The 23201-nt window shown below is 39.2% G+C and overlaps 1 protein-coding gene across 3 annotated transcripts in view; it reads left to right on the top strand.

Annotated features, from left to right (window-relative positions):
• Positions 1-993: 993 nt before the first annotated feature.
• kif5ab (kinesin family member 5A, b) overlaps positions 994-23201 on the top strand; it is a 56922-nt gene continuing 34714 nt past the window's right edge. For 2 of the 3 annotated variants that reach the window (XM_067505557.1, XM_067505556.1), the window contains exons 1-5: positions 994-1716; positions 19535-19622; positions 21142-21215; positions 21564-21668; positions 22083-22131. In XM_067505557.1, coding sequence (XP_067361658.1) covers positions 1588-1716; positions 19535-19622; positions 21142-21215; positions 21564-21668; positions 22083-22131 — 445 coding nt within the window. In that variant the 5' untranslated portion in view covers positions 994-1587. The remainder of the gene's footprint in view (positions 1717-19534; positions 19623-21141; positions 21216-21563; positions 21669-22082; positions 22132-23201) is intronic. The other variant, XM_067505555.1, reaches the window with a different exon arrangement.

The following is a 23201-nucleotide window of genomic DNA, read 5'->3' as shown; positions in this document are numbered from 1 at the left end:
TACAAGCGCATTGGCGGTGCTGTGTTCTCTATATCAACGTGGAAGAGTTTAACGGCATGTCAGTGTGAGCAAAACAAACATCCCTGGGAAAGTGGCTGGTAGTTCCTTATGCGTTCAATTCGACCAATACGAATTGATAAACCCGGTTTTGATGTTTACCATTTTTCTATGTATTTCTTTTTTTCTATTAGAAAAGGCTTTGCTGTCAGGCTCATATAGTATGTTACAACTAATTTGATCCAAAAAATGTTTTAATTCCAAATGTATCTGGCTTAATTCAAAAGTCTCACACGGTGGCGCTAAGCACACGAGCAAACAACTCAATCAATGGACCAAAGATATTCGATTTTAAAGATGGCTCACTCAATTGAAAAGAAAATGATAACTACCACAACTAAAGTAATGGTTTTTCAAAGTTTTGCCCACTTTTTTTATTTAAGGCTGCACATTAATTGGGCATTTTTGGATCATCCTGGAATTGAACGTATAGACATATCTAGATTTTATATTCACATCAGAGTAAAATGCGGATTTAATAAAAACATAGAAATATATTGCAATTCAAATAATTGCTCGGCTATTACATTACTGCACAATATTGCTTACATAATGTTGGGATTACATGCACAGTATTTTTCAGAATATTTACAGAACAAAAGTATGTAGTCTTCTAATATTGGGAAATACATCAATGGCCAGCTGTCGAGGATGAATGAAGCTGTGTTTTGAGAAATCAATGCCGTATCGGGATAGCTATTCTAAAGTAAAGACTACTGTATATACACATTTTGTAAGTTATAAAAGAGTGTGCTACGTTGGAGACGTAAGTCTGTGGTAGGAAAATGTGGAGCTTGTGATTTCCACATGACTATCCAGTCATGCAAAGCGGCATTACCATGGTGACCAGTCTGGTGCAGACCAGAAAAAAACAAGATGCTCTGCCCAAAAAAGACGTTTTGCAGCATTGGTTCTCGTTTTTGCGCAAGTTGGTGAAACTTTTCTGAATCTATCGTCAGTTGTTTTACAACTGATGAAGCCAGTGTAGCTGTAGTAGCGGGATGAAAGGCAGAGTAGGAGCAGTTCTCCCTGCCTCTCGGTACCTCTGTTCAGTGGTGCTGATGAGAGAGGATTTGAGTCGCCACTTTCCGCGCCCCGCCCCCAGTGAGAGAGAGAGCGGTGACAGTGATGCAAGGCATGCTTCTGAGGAGCCTGCAGCCTATCCAGACGCTGCCGACCGGACCGGTGTGGACTCATAGTTACTCCCCATTTACAACTCTCCATTTGTTGTCTGCCACTCAACTGCAACCGAGTTTTGTTTGGGGGAATTTTAAACACGAAGCACTCCAACGGGGGGGTTCTTTTGATTTTATTATACCTTTATGTTATGAATTTGGTCGCCGTCGCTCTAAAAACTCGTATTAGTGCATGCTTTCAAATGCTTCGTCTGCCAAACGAGTGCAATTAGCCGGTGGTTTCAACCTGCGTCCAGGTGGTTTACTGGAAAACGTTACACGGGGAATATTTCATTTTTGATCTTTTAGAAATTTGTCTTTTTGCTCGTCTTCGTCCAAATTTTGTTTCCCTACAATGGCTGATGCTAATGCAGAATGCAATATCAAGGTGTTGTGTCGATTTCGTCCACTGAACCAGTCCGAAATTGTCCGTGGAGATAAGTTCATTCCAATATTTCAAGGAGAAGATACTGTCATCCTCGGGGTAAGTTATTAAAGATGATGCCTGGCTTTTCCTTTTTATAAAAACCGCTAACGCTAAGTGTTACACTTAAGCTACCATTTGGCACACACACATCCAGCACTGACCAGACAAGACTGTGGGCTTAAAGCCATCTGACAGGGATAACCAGGTATAGCCAATATCAACATTATGATCAGCATGTTGCACCATTCAGGTGTGTGTTGCTGCCACTAAACTGCAGCAAGGCTTCCTAAAATCTGTCAGTTAGGCTCAGTCTGGTTAAAAAAAAAAAAAAAAAAGACCACTCGTTTTATGTTTTTAGATGATTTTCCAACATCATATCTTTCTTTTTTAATGCATTACATGATTCCATGATTCCTCCCCAGGGCTGAGCTTTGCTAGCAATGTACTTTTATAAAAGAACTTCAGAACAGAAAATACATCTCGACCCCACCTTTGTGATCACATACTGTGCTTCATCTTTAGTATTGATTTGCTGGATCTTGGTGTGTTATCTAAAATTATGCAAGACTGATTGATGTTGTTGATGTACCTTACAGTCAGGATTTAATACATCTGTGTATTATCAAGTGCTGTAAAACTAATGAGAGTCATAATTATTCTCTGTGGGTTGTTTTCTGTCCAGTAAATAGATTTTGGCTTTGTCTCAGAAGAGCCTGAATAGCAGCTCAGTACTATCACTGCTTTGGAGTAAAATTAAATGAAGCTATAAAATGTTTATCAGTTTGATGGATGCATACCTGAGGCGGGGGTTAACAGTGTAATTGTGATCCCTTTACTGAGTTTAGAACAGACATTTTAGCAAAATGACTGGCCTACAGGAGCAAGATTAGAGAGCTCTAAATGCAAATGGTCTTGTTGTTTAAATGTAAAGCACATCTGGAGAGAGACAGACAAATCCACGCCCATTTGGCCTGAAGGTTGACTTCAAGTGATGATGAAGGCACCAGAAAATCCTTATTGGCTTACTTTGTTGCTCTTTCTCTCTCTCTCTCTCTCTCTCTCTCTCTCTTTCTCTCTCTCTCTCTGTCCCTCTCTGTCACACACACACACACACACACAGATTGAAATGCAAGGCAACATTGTTGAGGTAGATGTTCCTGTATGACTGGCATATATATATCCTTGTTGTAGCAGTATGATGTCTTTCACAAAATTTTCCACCCACAAACTGAAAGGTTATTATCACATCATTCTGATGTTGTTTAATGATGGCAAGTTGACATTATAACAGGCTTTGTTGTATCAGTCTTGGCAACAGTATTGAAAGGTATCCTGAGTGCAAGGAAGAAAATGATTGTTCAAATGATTGTTCTTGTAGACTGTGACATCTATTTCAACTTATCCTGCCAATGTTTAAAATCTCACACAATATTGTGAATCACTTTGTTAAATTATGTATTTGGCATCAGTGCTTCTGTTCCTGTTTGGCTATAATGCTTCATACAGAGGAAATGAATGCTTTGAATTAGCCTACAGATGATGGCAGTTGGAGCGAGTGTGTGGAAATGAACTAAGATGATATTTCCTAGTTAAGAGAATTGTAATGTGTCAAAATAAAAGCATATGCACTGTACTGTTGTTCTGTATGGCATAAGGAGCCTTCAAAATGAATCATGACTGAAACAGAAGTGTGCTGTTCTCCAGTTATATTTCCAGTCATCACAAGCTCTAACCATCCCTCAATTTCCTTCTGATCAAATGAATGTAATCACAAAAGCCAGTGCACAGTTTTCATCTTTGTGAGTGTACTGTAATTACTTTGGAGGGCTGTAGGAAGTAAGGGGTTTTTTAAGTGTGTAAATTTATTCAGATTATTTTCTTTCTGTTGTAGGTCTAGAAAATTCCCAGAGGAATAAAAAAAGAAAGAAAATGTAATTTGGTCATCAGATTGGATCAGGATTTAAAATATCAGGCCAGCGGGCAAGTAGGGATGCTGCAGCGAACCTGTAGTGACAACTAAGCACTCACATTCTGGTGGTTGATAAAAACAATTCGCAACTGGGCAACGCTGATGGCCGCACATTTGTCTGCTGAGGGAAGTCTCCTTCCAGAACTTGTTAACTGACAGAGGCAATGATTTGAGCTGTTGAGTGATGGTTCGGCTGCACATGGGTGGCAGGCAGGAGGAGACTTGGAAAGATTAAAGATCAGGAAGATGGTGTGTTGGAGTGTTGTGAACTGAAGTAGAAATGTCCCTGGGGCCTCAAAACATTCTGAACAGGTAATATCTGACTGGAGTGCTTTCATACCAGAGTACAAAATCAAAGAATTGTGAACCAACAAGCATCAACCTAAATTCTAACATGAGCCTAAGAAAATTACATATTTACATAAGGTTGTTTTACAGAACACATGACTTGCTGTTTTAATTAATTAGTTTGCTTTCAGTGCAACAATTAGCCTACATGATAAAGTCACATTATTTCTCTAACATTATTTAAGACTCAGTCATTTAACCGGTATCTTCATTAGTCTGTTTCTGAGATGCTAAAACACAGCGTAAATGTAGAACAAAGTAGATCAAAATCATGGAGATACTGTAATGAACCAAAACAATGTTGCAAAATTTGTCCACTTTGGCTGGGTTTCCTTTCAGACAAGCCGCACACCATTTGTTAGTGTGGCCCTGCAGTGCAGGTGACTGATATGATGCTGATCTTCATCAGCTGAGAAACAACTGATGATAGCTTCGGATAAGATGTGGTAGTGGTCATTGTTGATCACATCTTTGCTTTTGAGTTACACAAAGAGACAGCATTAAATGTAATTTTTATTTCATATTCCCAAAGGTTCCTAGGTCACCACCATGTCAAATGTGACACTATATTTACCTTTTATTCCATCCTGACGTTACACAATTCTCAATAGATTAGTTGTGAAGCTCAACAAAATATTTTGATGAAAATATCTTGTACTTGGCTTGAATGTTGAATGGTTATGTGCATCATTTTATGTTTGTCGGTTCAACCAGGCTCCACTGGTTTTGTTGACTTGCAACAATGTGCCATGGTTTCAGGTCGGCATGTGCTGTTTTGTGTCTCAGCTTTAAAAGGAACGAAAACCACACCAAACCTGCAACACATTGAGCGAGTTATGGAGCACACCTACAGAACATTCAAGCACACCCGAGAACAAATCACACGGGAATGGTCTTGAATATTATTAAGTGAATATTATTATGAGTTAAAGATTGCTATGCTTCATGGAACACCTGCACAATTTGCATTTGCTCTTAACTTTAGTAATCATCTGGATAATATCCCGAGTAAAACCCTGCAAGCAGAAAGCTAATGGCATTGTTAAATAAAAATAACAAATTGAAAACACAACATCACTTCACACTTTGCAAAAATGTGCTTTATGTAACCATCAGCAAAAATCTGCTGATTTGAAGCTAAAATGGATTACACCAGATATTTGTGAAAGCATGATCCTTCATAAGCTAATGTTACTGGTATGAACAGAAATTTAGCCGGAAAACCTATGTGCACTGAACTGAACAATGTGACTTACGCTTTTAATTTCTAAAGAGGAATGTCAGTGTATGTGGCAGTATGGTGTGGAGTGGTTAGCACTGCTACTTCACAGCTAGAAGGTTGTGGGTTGACATCTTTGGCCATAACCGGCCTTTCTGTTTGTAGTTTGCATGTCCTTCTCATGGTTGCGTGGGTTTCCTCTGTGTACTCCGCGGTGTAAATGTGAGTGTCAATGTCTGTCTGTGTATCTCTCTCTTTTGGCAATGAGCTAGTTTGGTGACCTGTGCAGGGTGTACCCTGCCTTTCGCCCTATGACGGCTGGGATAGGCTCCAGCCCCCCCGTGACCCTTCATGGGAAAAGCGGTTACAGATAATAGATGGAAGATTAATTCTGTTTCCAAAGATACACCGTTTTACATTAAAATAAACATTAGTTCATTTTTACTATCAAAATGAAACTTTCGAAAGATTGTAGTAGGCAAACAGTTGGCCATTAGTGTGCACATGCTTTGTTCTCCACCAACTGAGGGAAGTACACGAATCTTCTAAAGCTGCTGAAGCTGCTAAATCCTCCTCTTGGTTCACAAGCTACATGCGAACTTTGTCAGTCCCGATCGTTGCTGGGAAAGTAGCACATAGAGTATTTTCTTAGATGTCTGTTGAAACGGGAAAGGGGGTTAATGTGCATGTCAAGATGGACAAAAGGGTACAACTGCAGCCTATGAAACCAAAAACAATCCGCTTACAAATACTGCAGATGTGTGCAGATTGTAATTTAATGTGATGAATTGTAAATATAAAAATATTAATTAGTACAGCTTTAAAATCAAGTTGGTTACTCACTTGGGTAGTAAGAACTCAGTTTGACTGTATATTGTATCGGGGATTTAGATTAGAACTTGAACTAGATTTCCTACTGGCCAGTTTAGAGAACTGACTAACATAAGAGCAGACCACCGGTGCTTCCTCAACTTAACGCCAGTAGTGAGGAATCAGTGTCATTTGTGGAGCAGAACTGTAATATTCCTATGTTATCACCAGCACAAACAGATGTGAAAATGTGTCATCATAAAAACTAGATTTGTGTTGCAATGGTTTGACTGTCAGCTGTCATTGCAGTTCCCTGAAGCCCTTTAAGGTATTGAAACACAGTTTTTCCCATGAATAATTTTAATGAGAATAGCAGTATGTCACAGACTTTACCTCTTTGTGTAAAAAAAAAAAAAAATCAATGTTTATTATTATTTTCATTTCACATGTTTTGCCACCTGTGGAGCCCCACGGGTCTCTGTATTTTTGTGACAGTAATAACCATACTCAGTCTGTCCTGCCCCAAGGCTCGGCCTTTGTGTTTGCTGCACTGTGGAGTGACACAGCTGTCTCTAGTATTTCACTGTCTGTAGTGATGCAGCGTCACAGGGGCCAGATTGTCCCTTCTAATCTTCTGGCAGCCAAAAAAGACTGCCATGGTGAATCATGATTCGGATTCAGTGCTGTGAATAAATAAATAATCATAGCCGCCTCAAAGGCAGCAAATTATAAAGTTTTTTTGTTGCTGCTTTGGGCAATGATATATAGATACCATCTGCTAGAGCCATGTGAACTTTGCACAGGACAGGCTTATTAAAAATGAATTGTGTGGATATAATACGAGTGGCAGCACATGATTATAAGATACGGTATAAGTTAGTTGTCTGTATGAAATAACTGCTGTACTGCAAGAGCTTTAAGAGTCTTACTTGTGTTAAAGAAGATACACAGAATAATTTTCATAGTCCAAAATAAAACCATTTTATGGTTCATTTCACAGCTGTTGTTGCAAACTCTCGTGATTATTTTTAGCTACACATTTGGACAGACTTTAACTTAAGGGGGTAAGGGAGTATGACATAACTTGATAACAGAGATTATTAGAGCCATCCATTTCTAAGTAAAACTGTTTTAGGCACGCAAAGTAAAAGCTTAAAATCTCCACAGTGAATTTATTCTGCAGTGTCGCTTAAACCATAGGTCATTGTCTCTCTGAAACTGTGGGTGCCTTTTATCATGGGTCACGACTTTCCAAGATTAGAGGTACATCCTAATGAGTCTGCATCCCAGAGTGAGGCCAAACTGATCTAGATCAGAATACAAAAAAAAATATGTAACCCAAACTGTCAGCCATTATCTTTTTCAGACTCAGTTCACGGGCTGTGAGTTTAAGGCCATTCTATCAAATCCCTAACCTCTGTTCTGACCTCATGGTCATCGTCATATGCAGCAGTTTGACTTTTTGTAGTTTTGTCAGCCATGATAGATAGAAAGGGGGTCAACTTGTATGCGGTGAAATAGGAATCTCCACCCACTTTAGTAGAGCCAAATGAAATATGCACATTAAAGAACTATTGATTCTCTATTTTCTGCAGACCATTTATAATTCTATGGATTACCTTTCCCTGGCCGCTGTTCTCTTGTGTGCGTACAGGTCTTCTATAGAAACTCCAGGGTATTAAAAGGCTGCTGTATTCACATCTGCAAATATATCTTGTTTACATTTTAGGGAAAACAGGATTTTAACAGCTTTGTCACAGAGTGTATTATGCACTAAAGGTTTAATTTCTTATTTGGGTATTGCTTCAAAAGGAATGTGCTTATTTTCTCGTGAAAACAAATAGATTCACATGGTGTGTTACTGTTGCAGAAAATAGACATGTGATATTATTGAAAAATGAATGGATTATTCATCAGTAGCCATTTAATTTGTAAGATGTCTGACTGATTTTGGACTGCAGCTCTGAGAGCGCATTGTCTTTTTAACTCCTCTCTGCTCTTTGATTAGGCAGTGAGGTAAAAAAAAAGGAGAGGAAAACAGCTTCTTTTGAAACAAACTGTCAACAGCGCACACTGGGCATCCTCTTGTCTCGTACCTTTTGCTATTTATAGTTCCATTAGAGATGTTTCTACTCAAGGATATTTTTTCGCAACAACTGCAACTGCAAACCAAACAGAATCAGAAATGGAGGTCCAAAGGGCTCCCCTGCTCCTCCGCCCATGTGCACGCTTTGGTGCTCTAATTCTATCACTGCAGTGCACACACCCGATCCAATTAGGCAGTGTAATGGGATTACTGTATAGGGTCAAGATCTGCACTTATTTCTCCCATTGGACGCCACCATCATGAGAGCAGCTTCTACTTGGGATCAGCCCTCATCTTCCCCCTGTCTCTGACTGTCTATTTCATTCTCCCTCGATGCACTCTCCACTGTATTTTTCACTGTCTGGCTGCATTTCACGGTGTAATGAGTCTGTGGCTCATTATCTCATGACTCAGCAGCTGTTTTGGGAAGATGTGAGAGAAGAAGCTCAATCTCGTCTGTCATCTCATTAAGTTCACTGTCGGCTTCTAGCAACTTATAATACTGTCAATCTACCTAATACTGGGAATCTCCTGTCAATCAGGAAACCAAATATGAAAGAATGAAGTGACCTAGGTGAGGCTTTCTTTATGCCAAAGAACCTACTATTGTGAGGAGGTAAAAATAAGAAGTTGATTCTCTAAGAATATTTTTACCTTATTTTAAAACTGAGATTTATGGTTGCTTTAATCTATAGAGGACCTGATCTGTCTACCCACAAGGGCCTCCAGCTGTCCTTCTCATCTTTTCCCTAATATTAACAATATACTGACACCAGCAGCCACACTAAACAGGATATTAGCTGCCATTTCCTTCCGCTCATCTTTATTTTTACTCAGTGTGGACACGTGCCAAGTTTAGATAAGCTTATGCCTGCTTGTCAACAGTTTCCCTTCCCATTTCTTTCCCTTTATGACAGAAGGGGGTTGTGACTACCAGGCTTTTAGCTCCAGGGAACGTTAATGGAGCATCCTCTCCTCATTAGCCACGGCCCTGCCCTGCCCAGGATGCTGCAGGTCTGCCCTTAGCGTCTGTTGGGCAGGACATGGTAAACAACCACACATGCTCACACACATGTATCCTCACGGTAGGGACCCCGAGCAGTTAGTGCTGTATTAGCCTTGTATCAGCATAGAAAGGATATCCCAAAGAGAAAAAACGGAGCATCCCTGCCCTCTGCAAAGCCAGGACTTCTTTTTCCTTAGTTGAAGTTCAATTGTTCAAACACCCAAGGATGCTGCATCTAATCTGGTTCACTACTTCTTTCTTTATCATGATGGTCATGGTTTCAAACAGATTTTCCTTTACTGTTTTTGATCAAGTTTAATCTAATTTAGCCTGATTTTAGGATTTCCTTCAAACAGGATTAAATAAGAGACTTGGAAAATCTTAGCACACATAAATTTCAAGCTTATTTTAATCTTTCCTTGGCCCAGTATTTGTTTCAGCCCAGACATTAAAAACACTTGGGGCTACAGCACCATGATGCTTTTTCTTTGTGGCTCCCAGTGGGTGGACTCATAATCACTGCACACTTAATTTTTTTTCTGCTTGTAATTTATCTTTTCTATGCCCTCAAATTTTTTATTAATTCAGTTTTAAGCAGCTCCCTTACACAATCTGCCAATTTTTTCTGGAGGCCTTTTATTATCCAAATTACCTTGCTGCACAGCTCTGTCATTAGTGGCCGCTGAATTGGAAAAAAAAATCCAGATAACTGTTTTGTTGATTTTTACAGCAAATAGAAATCATTGCTCACTGCTAAACCTAGCCAGGTATTGCCCTAGCTTCACTGAGTTCTAAAACAGTCACCAGGGTACACAAGTTAATAGAAATACGTACTTATTTGCTACATTTCTATGACTTTTTCCACACTATCTATCTGATTTATAATATATTCTCTCCCTCATGCCTTTGTTAACAGGGCTCAAGCTAATAGTGTGATGGAGCTCATTGGCATAGTTGGTGGATTTCTGCATGTGTCTTCCTCTGGCACTTGTGCTTTTGAGAATCAGAGTGTCAAGACTGGATTTAATTGGAAGTGTGGAGCATTACCACACAAGAAACATATTTTCATTTTGGCACAGTTATATATGTGTGTGGTTGTTGCATTATAATTTTCTTGGATTATCATTCAGTTGGACCATTACTTCTTGCCTAAATTCAACCAATACATTTGGCTCATGGATTTATATACTAATTAAATTAGCTAGAGGTAGAGAGGGATTGATGGCTCAGTATTTTCTTCACATGCCTTGACAGAAAGAAGCGGGCATAAGTAAAAATTTTGTGGCATTTTATCAGTTTATCACCCCTCATAAATAGAACACAATACCCCCTCAAATAAAACATACACAAATGTATGTAAAGATTATACTATATATATATAGATGCACTGTTTATTCCCTAAGGGTTTCTAAGTGTTGATTTTTTTATATGATACATTCTGAACTACATTAGCATGTAGTAGGGTGTTTTTTTTAGAGTAAGCCTGCTCCCTGAAAAAGAAGATTTCTTCAGTATTAAATGCTAAATGTGTTTGGCTTCTTTCCCTGTTGTGCAGGAGCAATGCAGGCACAGACAAAGCTGCTGTCAGGTATAATCTTTTATCCTGTGATTTAATTTTGACTGGCTTTACTCATACGCACAACTTGAGCTGCAATCAGGTGGCTGTTGGCTGAAATGGAGATAACGGCTGCAAGTCCACAAGCACTCAGATATTTCCTTAGACATCATATTACCTTACAGAGGGAGAACAGCTAATAGTAGGTGAGCTTTCAGGTGACTGGCAGCACTCTGGTCAAAGCTCTTCATTCCAGGCTGAGGTCAGGTTAATTTCCAATTTTTGTGTGATTTTTATACATTTATAATGTAAATATCTTGGAAATCATCTGAAGGATAGAGGCTGTTTTCCACTCTCCCACTTATTTATCCCTCCCTTCTTTTTTGTTTCTGGGTCTCTGTGGTATCACCATTGGCAGTCTGGTACTAATTTTCTGTGTCTTTTTATGTTTGATGATGTTCTGGTCTCTCATATAAATAACCTTTAACTGTTTCCACTGAAAGGAGACAGTATATCTGGGATTATTTAAGATTTAAGTGTACTAATATTAATGTGCTGAATGTTGCCTTTTTGCAGTGTTACATATAATAATAATACCACTCACTCACATAGGGCATATTGCAAATTTGAAACTAAAGCCAGCAGTCACTTATTATAGTGGTGCACAAAGACTAGAAACAGTCATTGCTTCTGACCAATGAAGAGTGCATGCTTGGAAACCACAATCTATGATTGCTTTGGATAAAAGCGTCTGACAATTGACTAAATGTGTCATTTTCTTCAGTTTTTTCTCGATTAAAGAAACAACATTTTTAAGGTGCTGTTAAGTGGATTTTGGATAGCTTGCTGTTTTCAGATGTTTGTTTTGTTCTAAGTTAACCAGATGCTAGTAGAGGCAAATATTTAAAGTTATTAAGAGCTGTGTCAATCTTCTCATCCAACTCCAAGCAAAATATTTTATAAATGTATTTATAATAAAAGTTGTTTTCATGTTATTTCCATATTTGAATAATTAAAAACACAATCATGTTCACAAAGATTGTGAACATGAATGGACAGAACATTCACAGACAAAATACATTTTCTGTACGTTTATTGCTACACACTCCTTCTCTGTGTTACTGTCCTCGACTCAATGTCAATGGGTCTGTATATCTTTATTTTTCTCACTCTCTAGATCTCCATAGGGGGGTGGATGTTGCTCCTTTTTCTGGTCTGAAACTCATTGAACAAAGCTCAGCTTTCCCAGTCTCCCATTCCCTCAGGTTCCCGCTCCTCTCCTGTTACCACCACTCATCCTGATAAATTATGCAGAGTACTACACTTTGATGGGGGACTAATTGCTCCACTTCTGTGCGCAGATCTTTAATAAGCAACTTGATGCAAAAATAAGTTACATGTTAACAATGTAACGTTGGGTGGCAAACGTTGAGTCCCTGAGCTAGTGATTAAATAAAATATCTACAAATATTGCTGTACAAAATAGCTGCAAGACAACTCAGAAATAAACCAGCACCAGTGGACCGTATTCAGTCTTCACTACTGTATTTCTGAGGCACAGTGAGCCACATTGCCCTTGAGGCAATGTATCCGTTGACTTTACTTAGACTTGTCAGCAGAGTGAAATACAGGAAAGGCAGTAATTCATAGAGTGTATTTGTAATATTGTGTGACTGGAGCTTTCACAGTTGTGGCGGGTTTTCTGATTTCTAGAGAACCTCTAATGACGCTGTTATCTGGGGCTGAAAGCCTGATTAGCTTGACTGATGGAGCAGACGTAGCCAGCCTCTCATCTGTCATTCTCTTAGTGCTTGTATGTGCATTTGTGTATGCGGAGAGAGAGGAGAGTTGATGAGTTTGCGGGGGGACTGACAGAGACCAAGAGACACACACACTGAGAGTCTGATAAGAGAAAATAAGACCGCTCCTCCTCTTCTTCCTATCCCTCAGTTGAACTCATACAATAACACCAAACCAATGCAAACAAGCCATGGAGCAAAAAGTGAGAAGCCGCCTGCCTGAGTGTCAGCCCACCATTAAGTAGGAGGCGGAGGAGCACATGCCTAATCTTCTTATCATCTCATCCAGCTCTGCCTTTTAAATATTTAGCTATATGCTTGGGAGGAATGCTTTGGTTTGAGAGAGGATTGAGAGGAGAGGGGATATGACAAGATTCAAAAGTGTATCTAAATCTTGTGGTTATTGTTACTGCATTTTTTTTAGATGGTCCTTACCCCAAAAAATGAATGAAGGAGTTGGTTAAATGTTCCACCACTTAAAACAAGCTATGTTTGTATTTTCTGGACATGTGACCTTTTGTGGCCGTGTGAATTATTCCAGCAGCAAAACCTCTCGGGAAGAAGGTTGGTGTGGGTGGTGGTGTGACTTTGAAATGGAAGTCAGCTATTTGCATCCTCTCTCCAACTTGTCAATGTTGGTTTTATAACCAGGACTGATTTATTTCAACCATTACCGTGATCTCTTTTTAACCTTAAAATGCCCTGTGAATTTTTCCTGTAAACATAATTCATTCAAGCTTACTGTTTATCATCAAAGACATCATGTGTGTCATTGATGCATTAAATAAGCAAATGTAAATTTTTTGCATTTATCCGCCCATAATTGAGCATGGCTCTAAAGGCAGTAATGTCAGACCACCACTTTGTTCCAGTACGAAATATCTTAATAGCTTTGGATTAAGATAAAAGTTTGTGCAGAAACTAAATTGAGAATTGAACTGCCAATTTCAAAATGCATTTTCAAATTGCATGACCAAATGAAACATGAATTGCCATTTCAATTATAAGCCCAGTATGCTTCCATAATTGTGCAGATAACAATAATTCCCTCTGACTATGGAGATCTACTACTTGGCTCTAGCACCTTAACAGTTATTGGACGGCTGTGATGTTTGGAACAGATGTCCATGGTGCGCAGACATTGTATCCTATTGACTTTGGTGATCTCCTTTCCTGTACCTCACCAACAGGGTAAAGTTTTCACCTATTGTGTTAAATACAGTATCGCAACGACGAGACATTCATGGTTCTCCCACATGGGAACACGTGTCATGCCCTTTTTTTTGGACACACAGACATTCATACAAGGCTCACATGTGTCTGTATCCTATATGTATGTGTCTGTGAGACCCAAGCCAGCCCTGTGGTTACAGATGGGCCTCTTTGATCCCCAGGGTTTAAACCCTGTCTACAAGCAGACCCCCATCTAAATTCAACAGCTGCTGCAGCAAGCCTTCATCCTTCTCTTTTTTCTCTTTTTGACTCTCGTAACTCATTTTCTTGCCTTCACTTGAATGTCTCTGTTCTTGCATGTGCTCCATGTCCCTCACGTCATTTTGCTTCTTGATTGTATTTCACTCTCTCAGTCTCTCTTATCATTGCTGTTTGTGCTTATTACATGTCATTACTCTCATCACTTCTCCTCTCTGCTGTTCTATCCTTTATTGGTTTTGTTCATCTCTGTTGTGTTTTTTGGCTATTCTTCACCCATGAGAAGTGATTGTCATGGTTTTCTGATGATTACTGCAGTTTTTAATTCTACCCCTCCATGTTTGTTTCTTGGTCTCTCTCTCTCTCTCTCTCTCTCTCTCTCTCTCTCTCTCTCTCATTGCCTGCAACCCACAACCTCTTTGTCTCCCAGCATCCAGCAGCAGATTGCAGGCTGGACGGGGTATGTGGGTGTTTGACATTGCACACAAAGCAAAGGGCCATGAACAATGTCTGCATGTACAAACATAATTGGTTATATTATTTGCACACACATGAATACTCATATACACCCACACATATGGACACACTTTGCACTTCCTATTCCAGAGTGCTGCAGCAAAGTGCACGCACATAATTGGAGAAGGCATCTATTAAATTATACAAGCAGACAAACAAGTGTTTCTATTGTATACCTGGCAAAATCAACAGGTATGAGATGAACCTGCAAATAGAGCGCTTACAAAATATTTAGTGCACCCTGGCTATATGTCGAAGTGTCCCTGGGCAAGACCCTGAACCCCTAACAGCCCATTCCCCCTCCCCAGTGATGCAGTGCTGGTCCAAGCCCGGTAGAAATTGGGGAGGGTTGCGTCAGGAAGGGCATCCGGCGTAAAAACTGTGCCAAATCAACATGCGGACAATGATCCGCTGTGGCGACCCCGAACTCACGGGATAAGCTGAAAGGAGAGTAGTAGTAGATGCTATTATCATATTTATGCAGCAGAGGAGCCGATTAGTACTTTAATGGAGGAGCCAGCAGAACTAATGATTGGCATAGGGCTGTTTTTTATCCAGCTTATGTAACATACCCTGAAGAAGACCACATCACTCTTTCTCTCTGTTATTGCACATGGTTTGCATGTGTGTTTTATGTAGCATTACAAAAGTCTCACTGTCAACAGAGTCAGCTCTATCCATTTATGATGGGGAATTTGTTGTAGCTACAGCTGTGATTATAGCCATATGGAATTAATAGCAGAACAGTTCAGCTGATTAAGAAATAAAAGGGAAATACACAAAAACTAAGCAAGGATTCTGTAAGAATGTCTCCACCCTCTGTCATAAACCAATTATTTTATGCAAAGCGAGAATTGTAAATTGGTAGGTCATTGTGGGGATGTTTCCACTTACTGGTTAAACTGCAGAAATACAGCATGATTTTGTCTAGAACTCCTGGGAGTGGCATAAATTGCATTTTTTTTTTTTTTGCTCCTCAGTGGCAGATTTTCTTCATAAAACAGGTTAGTACACCAGCATTGAGTGGCAAAAGGAAAACATCCCGGTTTTCTCGGCAGACTGAAATAAAAAGCCTCATTTAATCTCAGTGTATTAACTCCGTTTATTGACTCTGTAATATTTATTTGGGTGGGAAAATCACAAGGTTGAACTTTTCTGTTCCATGAGATTTTTTTTGCTGCCAGTGATTTTACTGCTTTACTGTTTGTACACCAAGGCAGTACAATCTGTGATCTAGGCAGCACAATAAACCAAGGCAACACTGAAAGAGTTTACAGGCTGCTGTGTGTAACAGAACCTATATTATATATATAATATATAATCACTGGCCGCTTCATTAGGGACACCTCTACAATCAGGTTGAATTCTGTTTTTACAAGGTTGTAATTTGTCAGTTTTTAAATTCATCAATTGATGTATAATTATATTATTTCATGACAGACCGCCCGTATTGGATTAGATTGTACAGATGTACCTGCAGTAGTGAAGTGGCTAATATAAACAGTGTACTATAGTTAAATGGTTTTGAAAGTCCAATAAAGATGAAGTATACATCTTTATTGGACTTTCAAAACCATTTAACTATACAAATTTAACAAAGGAAAACACATTTAGTTGGTCAAACTAACAAAATTAAGTTTGTATTATTTCACACATTGTATAATAAAAAATGTACTGTGCCATACAGAAAACATGATTTCGAAAAAAAAAAAATTACTCATACTGATTTATTTAATTGAAAAAATAATTACATACATCTGATTCTGAGGATGCTACATCCTATTATTTGAGTTTGGCATAGCACATCAATGAGAATAACAGTATAGTTCTGCTAAATCTAACTACACTGTCTTTGGCATAGTAGCAGCTACTTGTCTCCAGTGAAATTCATGTGACGGTTAAGGTTTGGTTAAGCTAGATTTAAATGGAAAATTTGAATTTATAGATAAATATATTACACTAGTTGATATTACACTAGTCAAATGCACAGGCTGAAAGAAGATATTGTTTGCCAACAGTGGGAATGTAAAGTAAGGTTTTAAATCTTTATATTTCTGTTATATGCAGTAGCTTGTAAAATTGAATGTGACTTAAAATCTGAACTAAAAAAGAGCATAAATGGAACCAAAAAGGCACCAATCCTTATAATCCTGGAACGGACTATTAAATTAAACCACAGATTAACTTGTCTGACTTGCTATTTGTATTTTTAGCTTGCTGTTGATTGTGTCATTTTAGAGATTTAGAAGCACAGGTCCCATAAGTAACACTTGGAGGTTGAGAGGATTATTGCTTTTTTTTTTATCAATGTCTGGCGATGCAGGCATAATCGCAATTTAGAGCAATTTTCCAAAGTTTAGGCACTTTATGTAAAGGCCAGAAACATATGTGTTGACTTAACTTTTATTTTCTTTATATTAAATTACCAGCATACAGATGCTAATTATTATTATAACAGTTTGTGCCAGCCAGTTGAAGCTGCTCTCATTATTTGTGTTGTGGCCCATGTCTGAACAGTTGTAATCCAGGATTTTGTTTTTTTCTTTCTTGAGGGATCAATAAAGTTTATTTTCTCATTAAATGATGTAATATTATTAAAGTTACAGCGTGCAGCATTTTTATAAAACATATTTATTAATAGAAATGTGCTCCAACACTTGTCTTAATGTAGGGAGATGCAGTTGAAGTCTCTGGTGACACAGATTTATAGAACAGCACTGGCAGTGGTGCACAGCCAGTCACTTTTAAAAGCATTCTAAGTGAGCAAGGCTTATCCTTCCACCCAAGCTGGGAAGAACAGAACGGGCTGATTCCATGTCTCAAATTGCACAATTTAGCACTTTTTTTTTATAATCAAAGGAAAATGATGTTCTCTTTCCTTATATAGGCCCATAAATAGAACAATAGAACAAGACTAATGACACTCCCACTTACACATCATAAAATCCACCTGGTGGATTCAGTGTTGGCTGGTTGTGCTGGACAGGTGTCAGCACGGGCAGCTCCTTACATGGCCAGCTGTGATGAGCTCACTGTGTGTTGTTAAACCTGTTCATAAAGCCCAGCATTAACTTTGTCCCATGATGACCCCTGTACATAGCAACATTAAAAGTACCAGGTGGGTTTAATGTTGTGGCTGATTGATGTATATAAGCCGTACAACCCTCCTGGAAGTACAACGCAAAACTGTTGATTTATGACCAATATAAATCCTATGATATCCAAATTTTAGAAACCTTTATTGTTAGCAATGAATGCTAACAATGACTCAGCTGCCTGCTGAGTCACTTTTCTATTATTAAAAATCACCCAAGTTGCGTGTCTGGAACTGGTTAGTCCACTGTGCTTTTGATAAATTTTATTTGACCTTAAATTATGTAATTTAGAGCAATGAACATTTGTATTGTGAATTAAATATAACAATAACAAATATACATAAATGTAACATTCCTTAGCCATATGGGCCATATTGATGCAGATTGATCTAAATGCAGTTGACCTACACGCTGTACTTTCCCTGAACGCATCAACAGCACATGTTTTAATGGTTACTAACAGGCAGCTAATGCTAAGACTTCTATGGTAACACTTTATTTTCATTCGAAGGCCACACACAAAGTATGGCGAAGAGAGAGGAGGTGGGATGTTTGCCATTTCCATACCCCTGGGGTAACATGACCTTTGGTTTTAATCATTTCATAGTCTTCACCTTGTTCAGCTGCCATTTCTCCATCTTGTTGACTAGCAACACTTTCCCATGAGCAGACATCTCCAAGGAAACGAAAGAGTCAGAACTGTCGTAACTCTAGGGAACTGCTGCCTTCACCAATTTTCTATTTGCATCCTATTTAACTTGTTGGCCAGGTGCATGAATATAAATAGTACTATACGTTCTTCGGCCTTACATGTAACAGTGTACACCCTTAATTTATAAAATGTTAGTTATGTAACCAACATTATAAGTGGATGGACATCTGCAAAGTTTAGATGTTGTTTAGCTTCTATGCTTCTCACAATGGATACGTGCAGGTTTATGAGTTGTCCAGGCTGTCTTATAAAATTGCATACACTCAATATGTTAAATTTGTACACATTTGCAGAATATGAAGCCCCACAACCACCCACATAAAACATACACAGTTTTACAAAATTATACCTATTAGGAGTTGGATATGCTGTATTAGGAACATTAAACTGATCTCGCTCACCTAAACTTGGCTGATGTGTGGCTAAACATGTCTGGCAGAGTGGTTTATTATTTGGTTTGACAACTTTCAGCTGAATGGTGCAAGCTTACTAATTCATATGTTGACTGGCAATCAAAGCCTGTGTGTTGAATTAGCATATCTCTGGTTGGCTGTGTGACTTGTTTAATATCCGATAGTCTGCTGGTTGGCTGACTTGTTTGATTCCTTACTGATGAACAGGCTGGTTTGCTGGCCGGCAGTCTGGTAAACTCCTCTCCTTTATGTGTTTTTCCCTTGCTGTCTTTCTCACATGCAGACATTGTTTCAGGTCATCTACTTTCACCCACCCTCTCTGCATTTGCACTCGTCTGCTTTACTCCTCCACTCTATTTCTTCTCTCTACTCCATCACTTCACTCTTGTAGTCCTTGAACGCTGCCTTTAATGGCTTCACCTAAGATGTTTTCTCCCCGTCTGTCTCTCTTGCGTCACAAAAACTTTTGTCCAAGGCTTCATGCTACACCGCCCTCATTCAAAACAGTCCCTGCTTCTAAATAACATGAAATGCACACAGGATCTTTGCTTTAACACTCTAAAGGAGACAGCTGGTCCTCTTAACATCATATAGGCTCTGCTACTCTGGCTTATAGACACAGATGGACACAGCATCCTTAAAGCGTGTTCACTGTGGACTAAGGAAATATTGATGTGGCACTTTTTTGTAGTTGCAATATGGCTTTACATAATGTTTTCCTAATAAACATGATGTGTGAAGTCTTCCTCTCTCTCACACAAACAAAAAACGCTCACACACCTATGTACTCAGCTTCGCAAATTTCGCAGGACAGATTTTACAGTGAGTCACAGAGGGGGCTGAGGTGTTGACAATAATCTGAAGGACTCCCAGTGTCTTTGCTGTGTAGCTGACTGTGTTGTGTTGCCCTTTACAGGGGAAGACGTATGTGTTTGACCAGGTGTTCCCCATTAACACCACCCAGGAACAGGTCTACAACACCTGTGCCAAGCAGATTGTCAGAGGTGAGTGACGTTAACAGCTTGTTTCACTTGTCTGAGATGCATGAGTGACAGAAAGATTGATCGGGAAGCAGGTTCACCTTGAATCACAATATCCTTGGGATGTTCATATTCGCTTTTTCAAATACACACCATACACACTGTAAGAAACCACTTTTTTATGTCGATGTAGTGACCTAACCTATTGGTAGGAGCATCAGAATGCACAGAAGGACAGGAGGCGTGCAGGGAACGGTCGGACTGATGTATCCACAAAGCCCTAGATCAAACAAAACCAATAATCTCAAGAGCCATTTCGTTCCTCCCTTCGTCTGAATCTGACTTCATCTGTCTGCCTCTTATTTCCCCGTTAGGGTCTCCTTTTTCTGCAACCTTCAAAGCCAGTATGGAACTCCATTGTACTAGTTCTAGATGGAGCATGAAAAGGAGATTGATTGGGCGGGAGAGATTACTTGTAGGGTGTGAGATTACCATGTAGGGTGAGGAAAGACAAAATAAAAAGGCAAGATGTATCATATAGTGCAGCGCTGGAAGAATTCAAGGTTGAGGTTTTAACAAAATAAAAAAAATGAGACAAGAAGTAAGATATGAAATTTGTCAGGGGAAAAGGGTAATGGAGAGGCCAACCAAGGCCAGAAAAGCTGGTTTGGAGACACCATTTTCTCCTTTTTTGTCTATCTGGCTCTCTATTTTTCTATTTCTCTATCTTTCTTTATTGTTTTTAGCGTATCCTTCGCACACTCATGGTATCTTTCCTCCCTGTCTTCTCTGTTTTCCCTGGTAGGTTGTCTCCATTGTCTCAGGATCTCAGCTCCTGCTGTCTTTATTTCTTCTCAGAGACACACTCCATTCATTTTTCATTTGTGTATCATGCTCTGTTTTGCTCTTTGGTGTGGCCAGCATAGTGCCAAAGGAAGACAGGTTGCTGAGCTGAGAGCTGCAGGAGTGAAAACAACTCAGGAGATGAGGGGAGTGAGGGAAAGGGTGCTCCGTGGTTTCAGCTGAGATGTGCTGTGATTAGTCTGGGGTCAGTTAGTGCATGGCAGCCAGCCTTTGAGGGCCTTATGTTTTCCTTTATCTGCGTTTGACTTATAGCACAGGGGTTTATTAAACTGTGTCAGCAATATGACATACAGTATAGCAGTGTGCTGCTTTAGAACCTCAACTGGTGAGGGGGTGGTGTTTTTTACTGCAGCTCCAGCTAGATGAATGGAGAGAATAATGCATTTATACTTGGTTTTGCCACCTGGTGACTTTAACACTGCAGGTCAGAGTTGTTTACTGTGTGAAACCACTGCGACTGTTCAGCACCAAACCAAGTCTAAATACCATGTAGTTCTCAGTGTACACGGGCTTTATGAACCATTGTTTATCTGTGTTTGGAGCAAAGGTCAAAGATATTTCTCTTTGTTTGGCTTACTGCATTGCTGATGTTCTGGTTTGGCGGACATCCGTAAGCCTGTCAGAGTTGATTTTGTCTGGCAGTCTTCAACGTGCTCTTGTTTCCCCCCTCTCATTTCAGATGTACTGGCTGGATACAACGGGACTATCTTTGCCTATGGGCAGACATCCTCAGGAAAGACACACACCATGGAGGTATGGTATTGCTAAATAATTCTAAAGGCAGACCTGTTGCTGTGCAAGACACACACCGATGTACACACATCTTCTTTTATAGGCTATCTCCTTTTCTGATCTCTATGACAATACATCTCCCACCATCACTGTCATCACTTTTTAATGTCTCTTTCCAATCGTTCTGTGGAAACTAACCTGCTTTACAACTCTCTCCGGGAGGCAACACTTTTCCTTTAAAAGTCAAAAACCTCTCTGCTCTCTTTTTTATTTTCTGTTTTCTCTACCTCATTTATTCCGTGTTCTGGATTTACAGTATGCTACAGTGCCCTTTACTCCCATGATATCTCACTTCTTTATTCCCCATAGGGAAACCTTCATGATCCCCAGGGAATGGGAATCATACCCCGGATTGCTGAGGACATTTTTGAACATATATTTGCAATGGATGAGAACCTGGAATTCCATATAAAGGTTGTTGTGAATTTCTAATTGTCTGTTCATGCATACATCTGTGCAGTTGTCACATACAGTTGTACATGCTTAAATTTACTCTTATATACGGTCTGTGGAATTTCAGCTTGAGCCTCTGATGTAATCCTCACATGGATGGGCTGAGTGGACTGAGCCTTCCATCAATAAATGATGATATATAAACCATGATAATCCTACAGTATTTGTTGTGCTTTTTCCGTTTACCACAACAGTCTTATAATAGAGGATAATTCCTCACCAAGGGCATAGGAGAACAGATTACTGCAACATCATTTGGCATAACCACATTCATCACATTCTCCTCTTTTAGATTCAGGCCATAAGTTTCTTTTTTCGGTGCTCCCCTTTTATTGTAAAGAATAGCTGACCAATGTTCTTTTTGTTTTGCTGCAGGTATCTTACTTTGAGATCTACATGGATAAAATCCGGGACCTGCTAGATGGTGCGTATACGCACTGAAACCGAAAGAAACAATTGACGCTTGTACATTAGTTGGTGTTTTTGTGGTTGTTGTTGTTTCAGTACATAGTTGGAAGATATTCCCTTATAGGTACACCTTTAGGAGCATGAGCATAAAACTGATGTGTTGCTGGTGACAGCATAATGTCCAGTTTTTAAAAACCTATTTTTGTTCCGTCTAACATTTATAGTTTCAAGTTCATATTCTTACCGCTGTCTTCCTGCTGTGCAGTTGCCAAAACTCCACTAAGAAAATAAAGCGGCTGAGAAAATATATAAACTTACTTATCAGTTGCCTTCAATTATTACCTTGCACTAACAGCAGCATACTTAACGAGCGGTGAGTGGTGCAACAAGTAGTTTGGGGATTTTTTTCCCAATATGTTTTACCTTTCAAGCTACTTACAATCTGAACTAAATTATTCATGAAGGATGCTGGGGCTGTAGTCTTGGAAGAAGACTGCAGACACACATCCTTTTCTCCTGTATAGAGGTGATATAAAAAATAAGGACAAAAGGAACATCTGTAAGGCCTTTGCAGGAAACATACAAAAACATTACATGTTTTTAAAGAACAGGTCTCTAAGGAAACGAAGCATACTTTTACCAAGGTCAGAAGGCTAAGAATACTGCATGTTTTTCAAGAAATATTACTTTTTATTATGAAAATAAATGTTTTCTCTCTCACATCTGAAACCAAATCCATGCTCTTGGTTAACTGTAAATACAGTATGAGTAATGATAACTTCTTGAGTATACACTTAGGGACTTATATTTAAACTGAATTGAAGAATAAACAGCCAGAATGCGTTCCTTAATGCTTTTGCTTATCTGCTTTAGACAACAACGTTATGTGGTTTTATCATTATCCACACAGAAGGTACAACAGAAGAGGTTATAGTCTTATCACTTAGATAAATAATCAGTGTATAATGATGGAGTGGCATAGACAGAGAACTGTAGACAGTGTCCCTGTGATTACATCTTTAATGGAGCTTGAGAAAGTGGTGAAAACCCCCATCTGTATGCAGGATGGTTCTCGGCAGCTGAGGA

This window comes from Channa argus, chromosome 5 (assembly GCF_033026475.1).
Source record: "Channa argus isolate prfri chromosome 5, Channa argus male v1.0, whole genome shotgun sequence".
NCBI classification, from domain to species: domain Eukaryota; kingdom Metazoa; phylum Chordata; class Actinopteri; order Anabantiformes; family Channidae; genus Channa; species Channa argus.
Note: the sequence above shows the minus strand (reverse complement) of the source record. Positions and strands in the feature narration are given on the sequence as shown.